The 17388-nt window shown below is 39.7% G+C and overlaps 2 protein-coding genes across 2 annotated transcripts; one reads left to right on the top strand and one right to left on the bottom strand.

Moving 5' to 3' along the window:
• Positions 1-928: 928 nt before the first annotated feature.
• On the top strand, positions 929-5105 carry LOC116322438 (olfactomedin-4-like). The gene is made up of 7 exons (XM_031742507.2): positions 929-1048; positions 1171-1293; positions 1362-1580; positions 1845-1998; positions 2593-2820; positions 3484-3652; positions 3732-5105. Exons 1-7 carry the CDS (start codon positions 995-997, stop codon positions 4165-4167), a joined length of 1383 nt encoding a protein of 460 aa, XP_031598367.2. The 5' UTR covers positions 929-994; the 3' UTR covers positions 4168-5105.
• Positions 5106-9589: 4484 nt separating this feature from the next.
• Positions 9590-14525, bottom strand: si:ch211-194m7.4 (olfactomedin). Its single transcript, XM_031742535.2, has 5 exons — positions 14373-14525; positions 14103-14261; positions 12175-12387; positions 11811-11943; positions 9590-10621 (listed from the first exon to the last, which is right to left on the bottom strand). The coding sequence occupies exons 1-5, from the start codon at positions 14406-14408 to the stop codon at positions 9774-9776; spliced, it is 1389 nt and encodes a 462-aa protein (XP_031598395.2). The 5' UTR covers positions 14409-14525; the 3' UTR covers positions 9590-9773.
• Between the last annotated feature and the right edge of the window lie 2863 nt (positions 14526-17388).

The following is a 17388-nucleotide window of genomic DNA, read 5'->3' on the forward strand; positions in this document are numbered from 1 at the left end:
TGTTGGATTCAGTTGAGAACCCAGAGCGTTTCATAAGGACAGAAGGGTACCTTTTACGTTACTATGAGACGCCTAGGGGAGTGACAAATGTTATGCATTGGGAAAATTAAATAGATAAAAATAATAAAATAATTTACATTTCTTGAATTTCTTGGACAAATATCAGTCTGGTATAGTCGGAGGCACAAATAAATTCTGCATCATTTTAGCACAGACTGCTCACGTGATACGGTTAAAAGAGCTTAGCGTGCACCAAAATGAGGTAGTGGCTAACACACTGCATGAATAACAAAGACCAGAACGAAATATAAAATTCAAATGGTGCAATTGGACACATTGTGATTTTAGTCTCTGGCTATTTTATGACTTGTCTCATTTTCAAGTCACCGCAGCTTTAGCTGTGACTCATACACATTATAAAACAAAAAATTCCTAATGTTCCTAACATAAACTTTACTGTATGTAGCACATACAGTAAAATTATAGTAAGTAAATATATTGTATAGAGTTTATTTTTGTATTATGTTTTTTGTTGTGTGTTCTAATAGTGTTTAAGAGTGCATTTGAGCAAACTGTTGCAAAGACTCAGATCGCACTGACAGGTATAAATCTGCAAAGAAACTTGTGGATGCAGTGGGTTTGCTAAAACATGTGCATGTCAGTAAACACAGAAAAATCGTATCTTGAAGAATGCAGTGTTGTGTTTTGTAAGTCATTAGTGCCATTGGCTCTGAGAATCCATATTGATTAAATTCGTATATAATTAAATGTCCTGTGCTGAACAGCTGTGAAAAGGGGAAAACAACTTTAAAAAGTTTTTGTAATTAACAAAAACTGTCATGAAAAACAGTGACAAATGTCACTGAGATGCATGATGCATGAAATACAAACACACCCACAACAACTTCCTCACATACGGAGGTTAGTGGGAATGTTCACAAGCTGCTGCAGCAGTTTACAGATGGTTTTGTGCAACTCTGCTCTCTGATTCACCATGAAGCTGTACGTGATCATTCCACTGTGTGCTCTGCTCACCCTCACCCAACAGGTAAGAAATACTGAAGACTTCCTTTAAATGATAAAATATCCATTTTGAATAAAGTGACAAATACAAAATCTCACTAAATGTGATGTTCTGCTTATTTCACTTAAATTACATTTAAATTTCAGGCACCTCCACGAGAAAAGTGTGCATGCGAGCTGAATAACTCAGAGAAGGCATTCCCTCATGGAAAACTCAGGATAGTTGAAACCAACGCATCAGACTGCAACAGCAACATCACCCCACAGAAGGTAACTAGTCTTTTAAAGCTCTCATGCTGTGTGTCTCCATTCCTGGTTAATCACTGCTGCCTCTGCAGACTGTGGAGCTGGAGAGTCTGCTGCTGGGGTTGGAGCGTCGTCTTTCCCAGCTGAACAAAGACGTGCTGATCCTGGAGAAGGAGGATGACGGAGAGCTGTATGGAGTTCTCAGCTTGTATGTTATAGAGAATGAAATGACTGAGATCAAGCAGCTGATTGACAAGCTCAACAGCACCACCCAACAACACCAGATCCTCACTGCTAACGCCACTGAACAGGTAGATTCACAACCACATGCTGCAAAACACTGACATCACTCTAAAGAGTATATTTACTATTGTTTTTACACTGTCTTGTAAAATCATCATCACAGTTATGTTATGTTATGTTATGTTATGTTATGTTATGTTATGTTATGTTATGGAAACAAAAAATCCTGAAATTAGGTCAAAAGAGCATTTTGAAAAGTATTTGATATTGATAAGTGTGTTGTATTTATTTTTCTATTTCTGCTCGATGTTTTAACATCTGCTGTCTCCAAGTTGGATAACCTGAAAGCAGAGATGCAAGAGCTGGAGAAGTTCGACACCATGCAGGTGATAAAGGGACAACAAGTCAACTCTGCTCTGAAGGCAGATCTATTCAAGTGCAACAAAAAACTGAACACTACCGTCACACCCACTGAGCCTCCACAGGGTGAGTCTGCCAACCAGGTGGGGTTGGGGGTTGGATGGCTGCTACTGAGGGGTTAATAAACTGTTTTACAGTAGACCAAACATGAACAAAACTGAGCTCAATACAATGAAACTGAAAACCATCAAACTAAGAAGAGTTATGAAGGTATTACCAAACTATTTGAAGGCCATTATTGTATAATGTGAAGGATTATTGACATGTGCCTTACATTTGCCTTATTTACCAAAAACGTATTAAGTACTTTCCGGGATCCTTACTTGTCAGAATTGATTATAAATGTAAATGTGTTAATGTCTGTTTAAACTTTTTCCCGCGATTATCTTGATGTTGGTTTGAAATGAAATATCTCCCTCTACTGTTACTGCAGATTACTGCAACTTTTGCATGCATGTACATTTCACATTTTGGAGAGGCAAAGCATGAAATGGACCGGCGTGTCTATTACACGCTTTGTGGTGATATCAGGTTGCCTCGGTAAACAAAAGTATTAAAGTGACAAGTGGGAGGCCATTTGTCTGACAGCTGGTTGTACTATGCACTGCATCCAAAAAAGTAGCAGCAGAAAGAACAACTGTTACACACTTCTGCCCTCAGGTACGTGTCCACGCAGCCGGCTTCTTAATGTCACTGGACCAAGGGTCTACACAGCAGGAGAATATCCTGGCTCGTATGCTTACGGAGCCTGGGGTCGTGATCCCAGACCAGAGGAAGGCAAAGAGAGCTGGTACTGGCTGGTCATGTTGACTTCCAGTAACATATATGCCCACTATGTTCGTCTTTACAGCAGCCTGAGTTCTCTCATCATTGGAGTGAGCGTCCCAGGTAAGGAACTGCTCTCTTCTTGTGGTTAATTGTCAGAGGTAAAATTTATGTAACAAAGCATTTTGGGTTTTATTGCAATCACTTTGAAGTGGTTTGTTGATTTTATTTAAAAAAAAAAAAAAAAAAAAGATTCACCCTGCAGGTTTACCACATTTGTGGTAAAATTTGAAGGAAAGCATAGAGAATATAAAGTAATTTTATTAGGCATATCTACAATACCTAACTATTTAAAGAAAGAAAGCTCAACAGGTGTGCAGATCTTTACAAAGATTAATGTGCACTTTAATTTGTAAATGAAGATTGAGAGAGACCGTAAATGACCACGGCAGACCCAGTGGCATTTTGATCATTTTTATTGTTCTGTGCACATCACAACACCAACCACAGGACCCAATACAATATTTAAGTTGGCGGGGCGTGATTGTAGATGCCGTCGTGCAGGTGCGCCTGCCTTCCCTGCACGGCACCGCAGGCCACGCCCCACCACAGATTGATAAGCATTTGGTGGACTACCAACTACTTCTTGGCGCAGGATAGTATCTTTCTTTTTCACCAATCTTTTGCAGTTCTTCTTTATTAATGACACATTTTTTACATACTAGAAAATGTTAAATTATTTTCTCACATTTATTCGTCGTTATCGTTTGTCTTCTTCTTTTTCAGGTAACGTCCAGATCCACTCCTCAAACCCAACTACCAACACCATCCAGGGTCCAAATAATGTTCTGTATGGAGGGGCTTTGTACTACAACTGTTACAACCAAGATTATGTTTGTCGATTCAATCTCACCACTAAAAGTGTCACGACCTTACAACTACCAAAAGGCACCAGGTTTGTTACTCAACTTTGAAAATGTTAGTTTAAAGAATAAGTATGACAGAAACTTTCACTGCTATCCTCTGTTAACCAGGTACAACTCAAAAGGTAACTTCTGCCACCTTGAGGAATGCTACCCATACACTGACCTGGACCTGGCAACAGATGAGTCTGGTGTCTGGGTGGTCTACACCACCACCCAGGACTTTGGCAACTTGGTTCTCTCCAAGCTAGAGGAGGGTGAACCACCAGTGCTTGGAAAGACCTGGCGCACTTCAGTCTACAAGCGGGCAGTGACCAACACCTTCATGGCGTGTGGTGTTCTCTATGCGACACGTTACATTAACAGGGAGGTCGAGGAGATCTTTTACTCATTCAACACCGTAACGGGACAGGAGAGGTTCAACATTGGCATCTTCATGAACAAAATGTCCACCAACATTCAAAGCCTAAACTACAGCCCTGTGGACCAGATGCTGCATGCTTACTGTGACTCCAACATGGTTTCCTACAAGGTGTTGTTTGGGTAAATACATATGTTGATGCTTGAAGCCAATTTTCACATAAATGAAATAAACATAAAAACCTCCCTACTTCCTCCTTGTGATATTTGCCATTTAGGTGGTTAATTCTACTGGAGATATCTGTGAATCTTTCTCCGATGCATTTACAGTCAAATTTAATTTGTGCAACATTTTAAATTCTCCTTTAAGAATCAGAGAAAATCTTCCACATTTTAAAGCTCACAATTTAAGTGCAGACCACTGAAAGTGTAAGAGCTCTTGCAAAGAAGTTGCAGTCACTGAATCAACCATGAATTGCTCAGTACACCAAAGTATTCTGGAGTTAATAGTGAATCCAATTGTCTGACAGCTGGTGCCCAGATGGGGTCATTCAACGGGAAAATGATGCCACACAGCAGCAAATCTACAACTGAATTATTAAAAAAGCAAAGAAAAAATCAGGGTGTTGCAATGGCAACTGCAGTCCAGCTCTCAACCCAGCTGAGATCCTGTGAGAGCTGTGCATAAGAAAAACCTCCATAGCTTAATGAACCAAAGCAATGTTGTAAATCAGACAAAATTCCTCCATAATGATTTGAGAGACCAGTAAAGTCATACAGAAAGATTACTGCAAGTTATTGCAAGATGGTTCTACAGATTATAAAATTATGGGCTTTATATCTTTTTACACACTGCTTCTATATCTGGCTTAGATTTTCTTAAATAAATGATATGTCATGTGTTATTCATCTGAGGTTGTATTTAAATTATTTCCTGGTAAGGAGCAGATTGTTTTGTTATTATTATTTTCTGATATACAAAACCCTGGAATTGCAATAGGGTTTATGTAGCTACCGCAAGGATTGACGTAGGCACGATGTAGAGTTATTAAACAGGGTTTATTCTGGTCTTGACAACCCGTGAGAACTGCTCATGTCCGAAACAATAAAAAAACCATCACATCAGAATACATTCTTGTGCTTTGTTTCAATCAATCAAAAGTCATTAATCACAGAAACAAACAAACATTTAAAATATACACAAACCTCGTGAGTTGACATCCAAAAGGGGGTAACTAGCCTTTTATGAACTTAATATCTTCTTTTCTATCTTCTTTCTCACTTATTTCTTCTCTTTATCTAACTCTGAAATTTACTTTCTTCATATGTGGAGCTAATCGAGACCCAAACTGCAAGCAGCTGTACCCTCCAAATTCACCATAGGATGGTGGTGAACTATGGACATAAAGCTCAACAAAACATCAAATGCAACAGACCGTTACAGTTTACTCTCTCTTTCCCATGACTACAGTTGGAGTTGCTGCAGCACCATAACCCTTTCCTATGTCTAATATAAAAAGGAAAAACAATAAGTGAGGCACAAAAGTAGCAACTATGATTTGTGAATACTAGATGACTACTATATGAATGTTCTGTTGAAGTGTGGCTTGAACTTGTTAAATGGACACATGACATTTTTTCGGTAAGTACATTTTCTTATCCTCTAAGGTCTGTGTCATCACTAGTGACACTAGCACTCACTCACCCTCACAAAACAAAACAAAAAAACGATTAAGTATTATAAAACTGGGATGATGAGGTCCATAAGGTGATGTTAAGAAATAAAAAGTTGATGCTAAGGGTGCCAGAGGGTCAAGGAGTCACATGGGAGGGTGTGAGTTTGTTATGTGAGTGAGTTTATGGAATCCTAGCATAATGTCACCATCTACAGGTGGCTTCTTAGAAATGTCACCTGACAATCGTGTTTCCACAGGAGAAATAGTATAGCAATAAGAGCACAGAGGCCTTATGTGCATTACTTAAAAATGAAAGGAAGATGCTATAAGGGGAAAGGAAAACAGCATCCAGAGCACCAGCGAAGGGTCTGAGAGTGGGTCCTAATGGTATGGCATGAAAATGGTACCTAACCTATAGTGGTCTTAAAAACACTCTATGAATATGCCTACCAGATAGGGTGACCATATTTTGATTTCCAAAAAAGAGGACACTTGACCCAGTCATGATAAACTTTAATAATACCGTTTATTTAAAGAAAATTTTAACATATTTAAACGATACCTTCTGTGTGCAAAAAAATAACTTAAAAAACTTTGGAATTAAATAATGGTACAGAAATAATGCCTCATCTGTATAAGAAAAATTACCAGTAACAAAATATTTCCTTCTCTATTGAAGTTTTACTGAACAAACAAAAATCTGAAATATGTTTTCAACACAAGTATTCTATTCTTTCTTCTCAAAGTAATATTACAAAGCAGCAGTCATATGACATCTCTTTTAGAAGAAAAGTCATTTGTTTTCTTCATCCTCCTTTTCTGGCCATCCATATTTGTCTTTGGAGCAGATCTTTCTCAGCAGTTTTGGGTTGCTCAACAAATAAGAATGAAAGTCTTTGTAAGAAGTGTCTTTGAAATTATATTGCACAAACAGAATCCCCTTTAGTGACTCGACAGAAAGCTGGTTCCTCTCCTTAGTCCACTGGCTCTGCATTAGTGAGAAAACCCGGTCAACATTTGCGTTGTGTGAGGAAAGTGCAAAGACAAACTGTGCAATCTTCTGTAATTCTGAGCAACATGTGATCCTTTTGGCCTTCTCAAAATATTTGGTCCACTTCTGGTTCACTGGTAGTCCACTGAAGTCCTCGTCGCTGATGCACCTCTCTGTGAAAGTTTTCAGATTGGTGACCTGGTCAAAGCATTTGACATCATCAATTTCTGCGCCCTTCTCTCCTAGGTACTTGATGCAGACTTCAACATCATTCCAGTCTGGTGGCTCACTCAGATCTCTTCCATGAGAGCCATCCACTTCTCAAGATACTCCAGACATGCACTGTACAGGCCTTGAACATCAGCACAGAACTGGTCACATTCCTTACCAAGTCCATCTTTACACTTTTGTGCCAGTAGTCCCTTAACTTTAAGGGACATGAAGTTTTTGCTCTTGCGTTCAAGAAGAATGGTGTGGACACCGTTCAGTATTTCTTTAACCTCCATAATGGACAGGTTTTCTTTGTCCATTTCTTGAATGTTTGTGTGGAACACAGACATGAGTGAGTGCATGTGCCAGAGGTAGATCTCACTGAAGTCATTTTCAAAAAACTTCTTGATCACAATGGGTGGCTTTCTGCTGAGAGAGAAAGAATGCCTTTAAAGCTGGAAACATCTGTATCATCCTTTCAATGCCTGGGAGCAATGACAGCCACCTTGTCTTGCTGTGAGAAAGCATTGCTCTGTATACAATATCAACAAATTCACAGTACTCCTTCAGGTTCTCAGTGCGCACTGTGTAAATGTGGAAATACTGATAGATTTTGAACATGATGTTCTCAATGTCAATGTCTATTGTGTCTACCCCATGATGAACACAGTTATTCAAAAGGTGTGCTGGGCATGCCACACAATCAGATTCTTGTTCTGAAGTAACCTCTTTAAATTGGCAAACACATTCTTTCCTCCGTCATCACGTCGGATTCCTCCAAAATTTGTGTTGCAGTTGTCTCCAGTAAACGTAACACATTTTTCAGACAATTTGTTTTTTGCCAGTGTTTCTGTGAGGTATTGTGCAATGGTTTCTGCTGTCTCATTTGGCGTGTTCCTAACCTCAATTAATTTTGTTTGCACGCCACCATTCTTCCAGTCAAAGTACTGAATTATGATTGGGAATATTTTCTCTGCTCCATGGTTACTTCCATCAGTAGAAATGCCACAGTACTGGATTTCATTTAGAGCTTCACGAGTGAGTTCCACTGAATGTGGTGTTATCACACCATTGACAATAGCTTCAGTCTTGGTGCGAGCACTGCTGAGCTGGAAATGCTCTTTTTAGCAACATACAAGTGCAATCCATGGATCTGTAGCTATTGTGATGCTTCACAGTATGAAATGCCAGTGCACCTTCTGCTGCAGATACAGCAGCATCCTCATTTTTTCCAGGTGTAACAAAGAACTCAGTCAACTTACAAGATGAAGTTTCGCCTCGCACAGCCTTTTTATGTTTTTCTGTGTCCATGTGAGCAACAAGATCTCCGGCACCTTTGTTAGACACACAAACGTATGTGCCAGCTCTGCACACGGTGCACTCCGCCTCCCGTTTATTCTGACCGGGACGGTACGATGGAAATTTCTTTTTTAGTTCCTCTGAAAAGGTGCACTTGCACTTTGGCATATTTGAAACATCACCAGGCGCACTAGTATGCGCTGTCTGTCCCGTCTGTGAGCGCAGAAAAACCACCCACAAAGCAGCACGAGGCTGACGTCACACATATAGGTCCTCTGTAGGAAAACCTGGACATTTTCATCAATCTCGAAAATCCCCCCGGACAGAACGTGAAAAGTGGACATGTCCGGGGAAAAGAGGACGGTTGGTCACCCTACTACCAGACCATAGTTGACCCACCACCAAACCGGTCATGCTGGACAATGTTACAGGCAGCATAACATTTCACATTTGTTACATGTGCTCAGGGTGAACATGCAGGGCCCCTATGGTGGACCATGGTGCAGGGCAGTGATCACAGGGCCTACCAGAGGATGTCAGCCTGTTCTAAATGTTCTAAAAATTGTGCTTATTTTAGAGGAATGACCAAATTTCTTATTCAAATATTATGATCTTATAAATGAAGGAGCCCTATCATCTTTATCTAAAGCTCCATAGTATCATTATCAATCTACAAGTCTACCTTTTCATGAGTCTCAGGTCTAAATAAGTTTTTTTTTTTTTGTTTGTTTTATACTGCATCTTGATTCAGATCATTTATGCCAATTTTCTACTGACTGTCTACACAACTTAAGGTTTTGAAGAGCACATACATGAGACATCTGCCCGTTTGCCATGGTGGTAGTGGTAGTTGAAAAGAAGCAGAAGACAACAGTTGAGGTGTATATGGCAATCCCACAGGACAGCAACATGAGGAAAAAAGGAGCATGGGAAAAATGAGAATGACGAGAGGCTGAAGGAACAACAGGAACAGATGTGAAAGGTAAAGTCCAAAATGGTCCCATTGGTAGTAGGAACATTATGAACTGTAACCCTTAAACTAGAAGAGTGGCTCTAGCAGGTTGTAGGCACAGCACTGTAGGTCTCTGTCCAGAGTGCAGTCCTAGGAACAACTAAGATAATGTGCAGAACCCTCAAAATCCCAGGAATCTGTTAGAGGACAGAAGCTTGAGGAACACAGACACAGAGAATAATAACAGAGAATGAACAAAGCATTATGCAGACGAGCAAGACTTTGATCTGTTTATCACCCTATAAGTCGTTGCTGGAACAAAGCTTTTTTTGAAGTTTGTTGTTAATGATCAAGGAAGTAAGCAAGACTCAATATGCAAAAGATGCAAGCTGTCAAGTAAAATCAATATATGTGTGATTGTGTGTCACAAATAACAACAAAAACATTTTTTGTGTGAAATACGGCCAGCAAAAGATCAATCTAATGTTATTGTTACCAAAGACTTTATTATGATTTCAGCTGATGTTTCCATTCAGTGTTACTAAAGTACATTGTGTTAGAAGAACAATCTTAATAGTCTATATGATATAACTTTAGCATTTGCATCATAAATCATTGCTTTTTTTGTTGCTGTATCATATTTCATTAACTTTTTGATCAGAAGATCAGAAGTAGGCCTGGTAGGCCAGCAAGTATCCATCGTTGTACATGTAGATCTGCTTGTTGGTGGGATTGTAGCTCAGACTAGCCATTCCTTTAGCTACCTTCTCCAGTCGTATTGCTAGTGAGTTGTCTTCTTTGCCTGTGGCTGTGTCGAAGGCGTAGAACACTTCCTCCCGGTAGTCATTAACGTAACGAGTCGCGTACATCACACCGCACACCATGAAGGCGTTGCTCACTGCCTTCTTGAACAGCCTCGTTTCCCACGTCTGTGTCACGTTGAGAGTCTTGGTCTCACCGTTCCAAACTAACCGGCTGATCACAAGGTTACCATGGTTACCTAGAGTGGCATAGAGAGCCCACAGTCCTGTCTCATCTGCCTCTACATCAACATCACTATTGAGCCGGCAATCGTAGTAACAATAGGGGAACTTGTTGTTGAAACCCACACCGGTGCCTGGAAGAGTCACCCGTTTGACCTCGTTGGTCTCCAGGTCGTACCGGCACACGTCTGCAGAGCGGTAACAGTTATAGTACAGAGCTTTACCGTATAGCACAGCACTGGGACCCTCAATGGCGTTGGGATGGCTGTACGATGAGGCGAATGTAAAGTCTTTGTGGTTTGTTGACGCCATGAAATCTTCATAGTTTTGGTAAACACGTAGAGTGTTGCCCCAGATGTGGCTATTTGCCAGAGGCAGAACCCAGTAGCTGTATTTCTGGTCCTCGTTCTCCATCTGGGCTTGTTTGCCCCATGAACCAGAGATATAGCTCTTACCATAAGGACTGAGCTTGGTTGTTACAGGGTCACTGATGTTGGTGATCAGGCCCTTAAGGCAGTATCTGTCCTGACCTGGAAACAGAGAAATCAGAAGGAATGTCAAGTGATGATTTTAGAAATTTAAAAAAAGAAACATCCTCTATATAGACTGAATTATTTACTGGAAAACCAACACTTGGATGTCAATACATTTTTAGCATGTGCAAAACAGACGAAGAGGTGAATCACTCTATTAGGATTTTTTATTTCCACACAGTGTCAGATTGTTATCAAAAAGCTGGGTACATGATTTGCAAACTTTTTTGTTCTCCCCCTACACAAGCATTGCAATATATTTGCAGTAAAAACACTGAAAAACTGTCAGACTGAAAAACATATTTTTAATATCATGTCAAACACACATATGAAGAATTATTTTTTCTTAACTGATTAAATAAAAGGTTAATAACACTAATGGTTTTCAGTTTTCTAGGCTGCAGCAGTTTCAGTGTCACACACACTGAGAGATTACAGTAAAACAGACTCTCTGAGTCAAGCAGTGGAGAGTTTAAAACATGAGGATTTATTCCTCAGTTTATCCCTGATTTGTTGTCTGCTCTTGCTCCTTTCTGTTTCTGAGCTAACACTAGCTAATACTAACCAGTTAAACTAACAGCCAAATATCTAAAACATGGACATAGCTTCTGAGTCAGAGTGGTAAATCCAGTGTGCAAGTTTTAAACCTGCATTCTCTTTAATGACCAGCAGGGGGTGTCTCCTGGTTGCAAAAAGACTTGTAGCTACACAGGAACTCTGTGGTTGACAAGTTGGTGATGAGTGTGTGGTTTCATTCAACATTTAAACACAATATACAAAACAGAGTTACATTTTATTCAATATGATTCAAAATTGGTGACTGAGCCCATAAACAGTAAAGTGTTAACAGAGGTTAAATAAGTTAAATAAAGTAGAACACTTTTTGGAGCCACAGCTTCACGATCTGGTGGCCTTCAGATAGAATCCAGGTTTTTCTGATATTTATATGTACTGCTGTATTTCAGCAGTCACAGTGCTTTCTTACTACAAACTTCATTCAACCATTCACACACATTCACACAAGTGATTTTTTTCTACAGTATGTCCTTTATTAGAGACGATAGCTAATAACAGTATGCTTACAGTTGGTGCACGCGCACACACACACACACACACACACACACACACACACACACACACACACACACACACACACACACACACACACACACACACACACACATACCTGTGAAGTCTTTGGGGATTGATTTGCAGGACTCCACATTATTCTTTAGGTAGCGCAGTTTCTCCTTCACAGCCTTCATGTTAACTACGTCAGCTGTTTCTAACCTGTCCACATGTGTCCGCAGTTTAACCACCTGTCACACAGTGAGAAGGTTAATTCATGGGAACACATATTACATTTCATTTTTAAACAGACTTACTTTTTAATTTTCATTTTATCATGACTAATCGAATGTCATTAATTTTTTTCTCATTCTTCATCTTTTTTTTTGTTCTAGCTTGTGACTGATATATTGTAGCATATTTCTTGTATTACAGATTTGTTTTTTTAATGCATTGTGTTGCCACTTGCGATTTCACAATACCTCTTTGGAGAGCTTCTTTGTCTGTGCATTGTTCAGCTGGCTGTGGACAACACCAACGTCTGTCTCCAGCTGGCTGAGCTGCTGGCCCAGAAGGCGCAGAGACAGAGCAGAGTACAGGCCCTGGTTGTGCAGGTACTTGTAAGGCCCCAGCCTGGCTGTCAAGGAGGTAACCTGAGCCTGGATCTGAGGGAGACGCTGGCTGGATATCTTCAGCTGCAAGGAACAAAGAAACATAAAAAAAACTTCTGTGCATTGTCTTGATAACTGAATGACCAGAAAGACCGTGTGAGAGGCTTAACTCAAGCAAATTTGTGTGATCTCATAACTAGTGAAATAAAAATACAATTTGTTTTCACAACCTGCCTGGCAGTTTTGGTTCATTTGTTTATTGAGATTAAAGACATTTACCTTGAAAAGTGTTTAAGAAGTGCTGTTTGTGTTTTATCTGTTCTGGGCATATGAAAAATATCCTCCTGAATAAATTATATTTAATTAGCTAAATTAGCTAGGGTAAAAAAAAATGCATATTGAACAACAGAAAATAAACTGTTAAGCACAACAAAGATGAAACCATTTTCACCGTAATAGTTACTTCATGCAGCAAATTTCAGGGTTAAAACTGAGGCCAGTGCTTAAGTGCCTAACTGGGTTGCCAGGAGAAAGCCTCTTCTCTCTAAAAATAACATGGCAGCGTGGCTTAGATTTACAAAGTTAAATCCAAATAATCTACAAGATTTCTGGGACATTTTCCTTTTGACAGACCACAGCACCACAGCACCACAGTTAGAGAAAAACAAACACAGCATTGCGGTGTCAACCATGAACTCCTCTGTATAGCAGAGTAGCCTAGAGTCAGATGTGAGGACATTTGTCCAGCAGCTAAAGCTTGGCCCAAACTGGGGCATACAATGATCCCAAGCACAGCAGCAAACTGTGCCTGGTTTGCTGCTTAGAGTTGCTGAAAGAGAAAAGAAGTCCTGTCTTCAACCTGATTGAAATGTTGTGGTGGGACCTCAAGAGATCTGTGCATAAACAAATGTCTGAACTGAAGTAAGGTTGTAGACAGAGTGGGACAAAATTCCTCCACAATGAGGCTGATAAAGTCACGGCATGTGCTTAGTTTTTGCGTTTTGACTTTGTTTTTGTTAAATAAATAATGAAATGATTTAATGTGACATGTTGCAGTTCATTTCATTTTGTCTTAAAATAATTTGTTGAGGACCAGATATATATTTCTTTTTTATTATGACAGAGGTTGTACTTTTTTTATGATGACATGAGTCTCAGCAGTATACTCATACATTTTCTTGCTAATACAGCTTACTAGCATAAGCTATTAACATTCACAACTGTCATCCAAACAGAGTCACTTGTGATTCCAAAAAGTTAACATGCCTGTGGCCAAAACACTAACACTTAGGTTTCTTCCAAAGCCTGTGGAAGGTGTCACGCTACTCACTTCCAACTTTTATGTACATTATTCCCTTAACTCCCTGCAATTCCTTGTCAGTCAGTCCTCCATGCGCCACAGATACCGCAAAATTACACCTTTACACGCACATACATGTATATATATACTTAGACACCCTATGCTATCCAGAAATACTCCCCTGCTCCTTCACACTCTCTTTCCACACTTTGATGCATTTACCTCCTCCTCTGTCCAGCCTTCCAGTGTCATAATTTACACTTTATTATTTTAATAAATAATAGAGGAAAGATAAAGACAAAATATGTATTATAAAGAATGCATCTTTGATGTATTTGGAAACTCTTGACATTGAACAGAATGGAGTTGTTTTATTTATATTTTTGTTAGTCAGGGTGGAATAGATTGACATTTCCAGTTTGACATTCATGAAATGTTCCGACAACAAAAATCTGAAATGCAAGTAGTAACAATGACACTAAAATAAATGAATTCCTACCTGTTCCGCCAGGCTGTTCAGAGATCCTTCACAGGTGTGAACCTGCTGTAACACAGTCTCATACTTCACAACAGGGAACGACCACACGGTGGAGTTTACCTCACACAGACACGAGTCGTTCTTCTTCAGGCCGAGCACCCGCTGAGCCCGGCCGTCACTCTGCAGTCACACACAGTAACACTGATGTAATATGCAACAGATATTCATAAAGTAGTATACATTCCAACTTTATGTTCTGTTTTCAAGTGTAGGATGTCAGGTACGACTCACTGTGACTGTGAACAGCAGCAGAAGCAGCAGCACCATGTTTACAGTTGGAGGAATGAAGCCAGGACTGATACCAGCAACTTTCTGCTTCTCTTTTCGCTAAATCGCAGATCTGAATGGACACACCTACCAAGTTTGGTTTTCGTCACTACTTCAGAGCCTTCAAAACATCTGCACAGATGTGAAACTGTAAAGAGGCCAAACTTTAGAATTTCACAACAGCTACGGTCAACTCAGGAGTTTTCCATTTCCTCATGCAATATCCTTTACATCCTTTTTATGCAATATCTTTTTCTTTTTCTTTTGCAATATCCTCTGCTTATACCTCTATTTACGAAGTCATTTATGAAACTTCTCACGCAGTTCTCAATAATACCAGAAAAAACTCGATACCCGGGCAAACAAACCCAAACATGTTTTATACTACATTAGGTTGTTATTTTAACCTTCTGAGGTCTACGTCATGATTGGTGGTGGCCCCTAACCCTAAGCATATGTTTTCCAGTCAGCGATAGAGTGAAAATGCAAATATTTTTTGTTGCATGTGAGAACATTTTTTAAAAAATTTTCGTCAAGATTTGGGAGAACAATTTTGATAAAGAACAAAATTCATGTCTTCTGATTACATAGATTTTGGGTCATCAGTAATGATGACATCAGGGGTGACAGCGTGGCAGGTGAGCTTGTCAAAGCTAAGAGGTAGAATTTCTTTCTTAGTTTTGTTTTCTTAGTGTATCGTGTTAAATTAGTGTTCATATGTAGCAAACTGTGATATACAGGGTGGGCCATTTATATGGATACACCGTAATAACATGGGAATGGTTGGTGATATTAAAGTCCTGTTTGTGGCACATTAGTATATGTGAGGGGGCAAACTCCTCAAGATGGGTGGTGACCATGGTGGCCATTGAAGCGAGATCGATCAACTGCAGACCAGACAACAAACGACGGAGGCCCAGAAAAGTGCAATCAAACGATGAGTTTATTGACAACGGAGAACAACCATCAGCATATGGCTTATTTGCTCTGACAAAAATACACTGGGTTCTGGTTTTATAGCATAGAGGATCACACCCCCACATACACGTCAATACAGGTCAAAAATACATTATGTCCAGTCATTGTTTACAGACAAGGGTACATCCTGTACATCTCTAATAACTGTAAACAGACATATAACTTCTCTTTTTGATAACACCTTCCTTTTAAGGTAATAACTTCAAGCTTCAGGGCCTCTAAGGGCTAATAATTGACCCTCGTCCTCAATCACTAAGTAGACTAAATTGGCGCAGGTCTCAAATAAGAAGCAGAAGACACTTGGGCCTTCGCTCAGGCCTGCTACTAGATTTATGTGTATTGTAAGCATGCATGCAATTAACCTGCTATGTTCTCATCTTCCCTCAACATGTATCACCTGGACACTCTCACCAGTGAAGCTTAAAACCCTCTGGGATGGAACATCAACTCTAAACAAGCACAGTTATGCAATGTGTATAAAATGAACTCTACCTGTGAATAGAATGAATGTGATGACAAACATATTCAATGCAATATGAACCCTGTAAGAAATATTACTGATAAAATAATGCTGTAAAACATGTTATTAATGCATTTATCATAAGGCAGGTTATATGGCAGCAATAAAAGAATCTCTAAATCCCAACACCATTTAGAAGTCGGCCATCTTGGATACAACTTTTGTTTTTTCAATAGGAAGAGGACCATGTGACACCTCAAACTTATTGGTAATGTCACAAGAAAAACAATGGTGTGCTTGGTTTCAATGTATCTTTATTCTTTCATGAGTTATTTACAAGTTTCTCTTTGTTCACAACCATTGACATGTTGAAGAGGTTAACACGTGAGGAGAGGATCGAAATTGTGTTGATATCTGGTGAACGCAGTAACCGGGTCATTGCAGCAGATTTCAATGCAAGACACCAACCATTCCCATTTTATTACGGTGTATCCATATAAATGGCCCACCCTGTATATTATAGCAAGAGCTCTTCGACCAAAGTAAAAGAAAATCCATCATTACTTTAAGACATGAACATCATAAATTAGTCTCATCTCATCTGGGACCCAACTGTCGACTCTATCCAGGATTAAATTTCTAGGTACAGATGTGCAAAATACTCCAAATACTGTAAGTATGGGAAACTAACTCTAACACTAAGTGTAAGGGTACCACAGTTAGAGAAGTTACACTCGATTACCATCTATTTGTATTTAAGATGTAAACAATGAACACTTTTGAGTGAAACTAGATGACTGGACAAAGCAGTAAATGTCTGTTCAAAGCAAAGACCACAGCAGAGCAGATGGTGACGGTCCTGGAGCAAATGGGACATTCCCTAACATCCAGGATGATGTGAAGATGGAAACAAGGTAGCAACAATGACCACCTGACAGCCAGAATAGCAGAAGAGCACAGGATTTTTAAGAATGGGGAACAGACACTGATTGGAGTGGGGAAGTTGTGGTAATGAACAAAGTAGCAGGAAAAGTCCATAAATCCATGAATGCAGATGTGAGAGCAAAGATTTCCCCTGTTGAATTTAACAAAGGCATCATTCCATCGAATATCAAATGTTGCCAGCACGATAAAAAGACAAGCACTAGTTTTGTCACAGTCCTGGGTTTGTGACCCAGTGTTTTGTGTTGTTTATTATTAATAGTCTTTGCTTTTGTTATATTTAGAATTGCTAGTCTTTGGTTTCAGTGTTATTAAGAGGTCTTAGTCTTTTGGTTACTGTCTCTATGTCTCAGTGTCTAGTCTACGTCTTTGTGATTGTCTTGTGTTTCCTGTTTTACCTTGATAGTCCCTGTCTTATATCAGTGTATTCAGCTTTGCCTCCTCTCTGTCTTGTGATGCCTGAATAGCCCCAGCTGTTTTTCCGTCCTGTTTCCCATTCCCTCGTCATCCCTCGGTGTAGATAGCCCTGTGTCTTTTTCTGCTTGTTGCTGGTTCGTCTGCGTGTTCTCATGCATTTCTCCCGTGTATCACCTGCTGAGT

The sequence above is a fragment of the Oreochromis aureus genome, linkage group 7 (genome assembly GCF_013358895.1).
Source record: "Oreochromis aureus strain Israel breed Guangdong linkage group 7, ZZ_aureus, whole genome shotgun sequence".
Lineage (NCBI taxonomy): Eukaryota > Metazoa > Chordata > Actinopteri > Cichliformes > Cichlidae > Oreochromis > Oreochromis aureus.

Coding starts and splice junctions, on each gene's coding strand:
- LOC116322438 (XM_031742507.2), top strand. CDS start 995: ATGAAGCTGTACGTGATCATTCCACTGTGTGCTCTGCTCACCCTCACC. Junction 1,049..1,170: donor TGCTCACCCTCACCCAACAG/GTAAGAAATACT, acceptor TTTAAATTTCAG/GCACCTCCACGAGAAAAGTG. Junction 1,294..1,361: donor GCAACATCACCCCACAGAAG/GTAACTAGTCTT, acceptor CTGCCTCTGCAG/ACTGTGGAGCTGGAGAGTCT.
- si:ch211-194m7.4 (XM_031742535.2), bottom strand. CDS start 14,408: ATGGTGCTGCTGCTTCTGCTGCTGTTCACAGTCACA. Junction 11,944..12,174: donor CAAAGAAGCTCTCCAAAGAG/GTATTGTGAAAT, acceptor ACTGTGTGACAG/GTGGTTAAACTGCGGACACA. Junction 10,622..11,810: donor AATCCCCAAAGACTTCACAG/GTATGTGTGTGT, acceptor CTCTGTTTCCAG/GTCAGGACAGATACTGCCTT.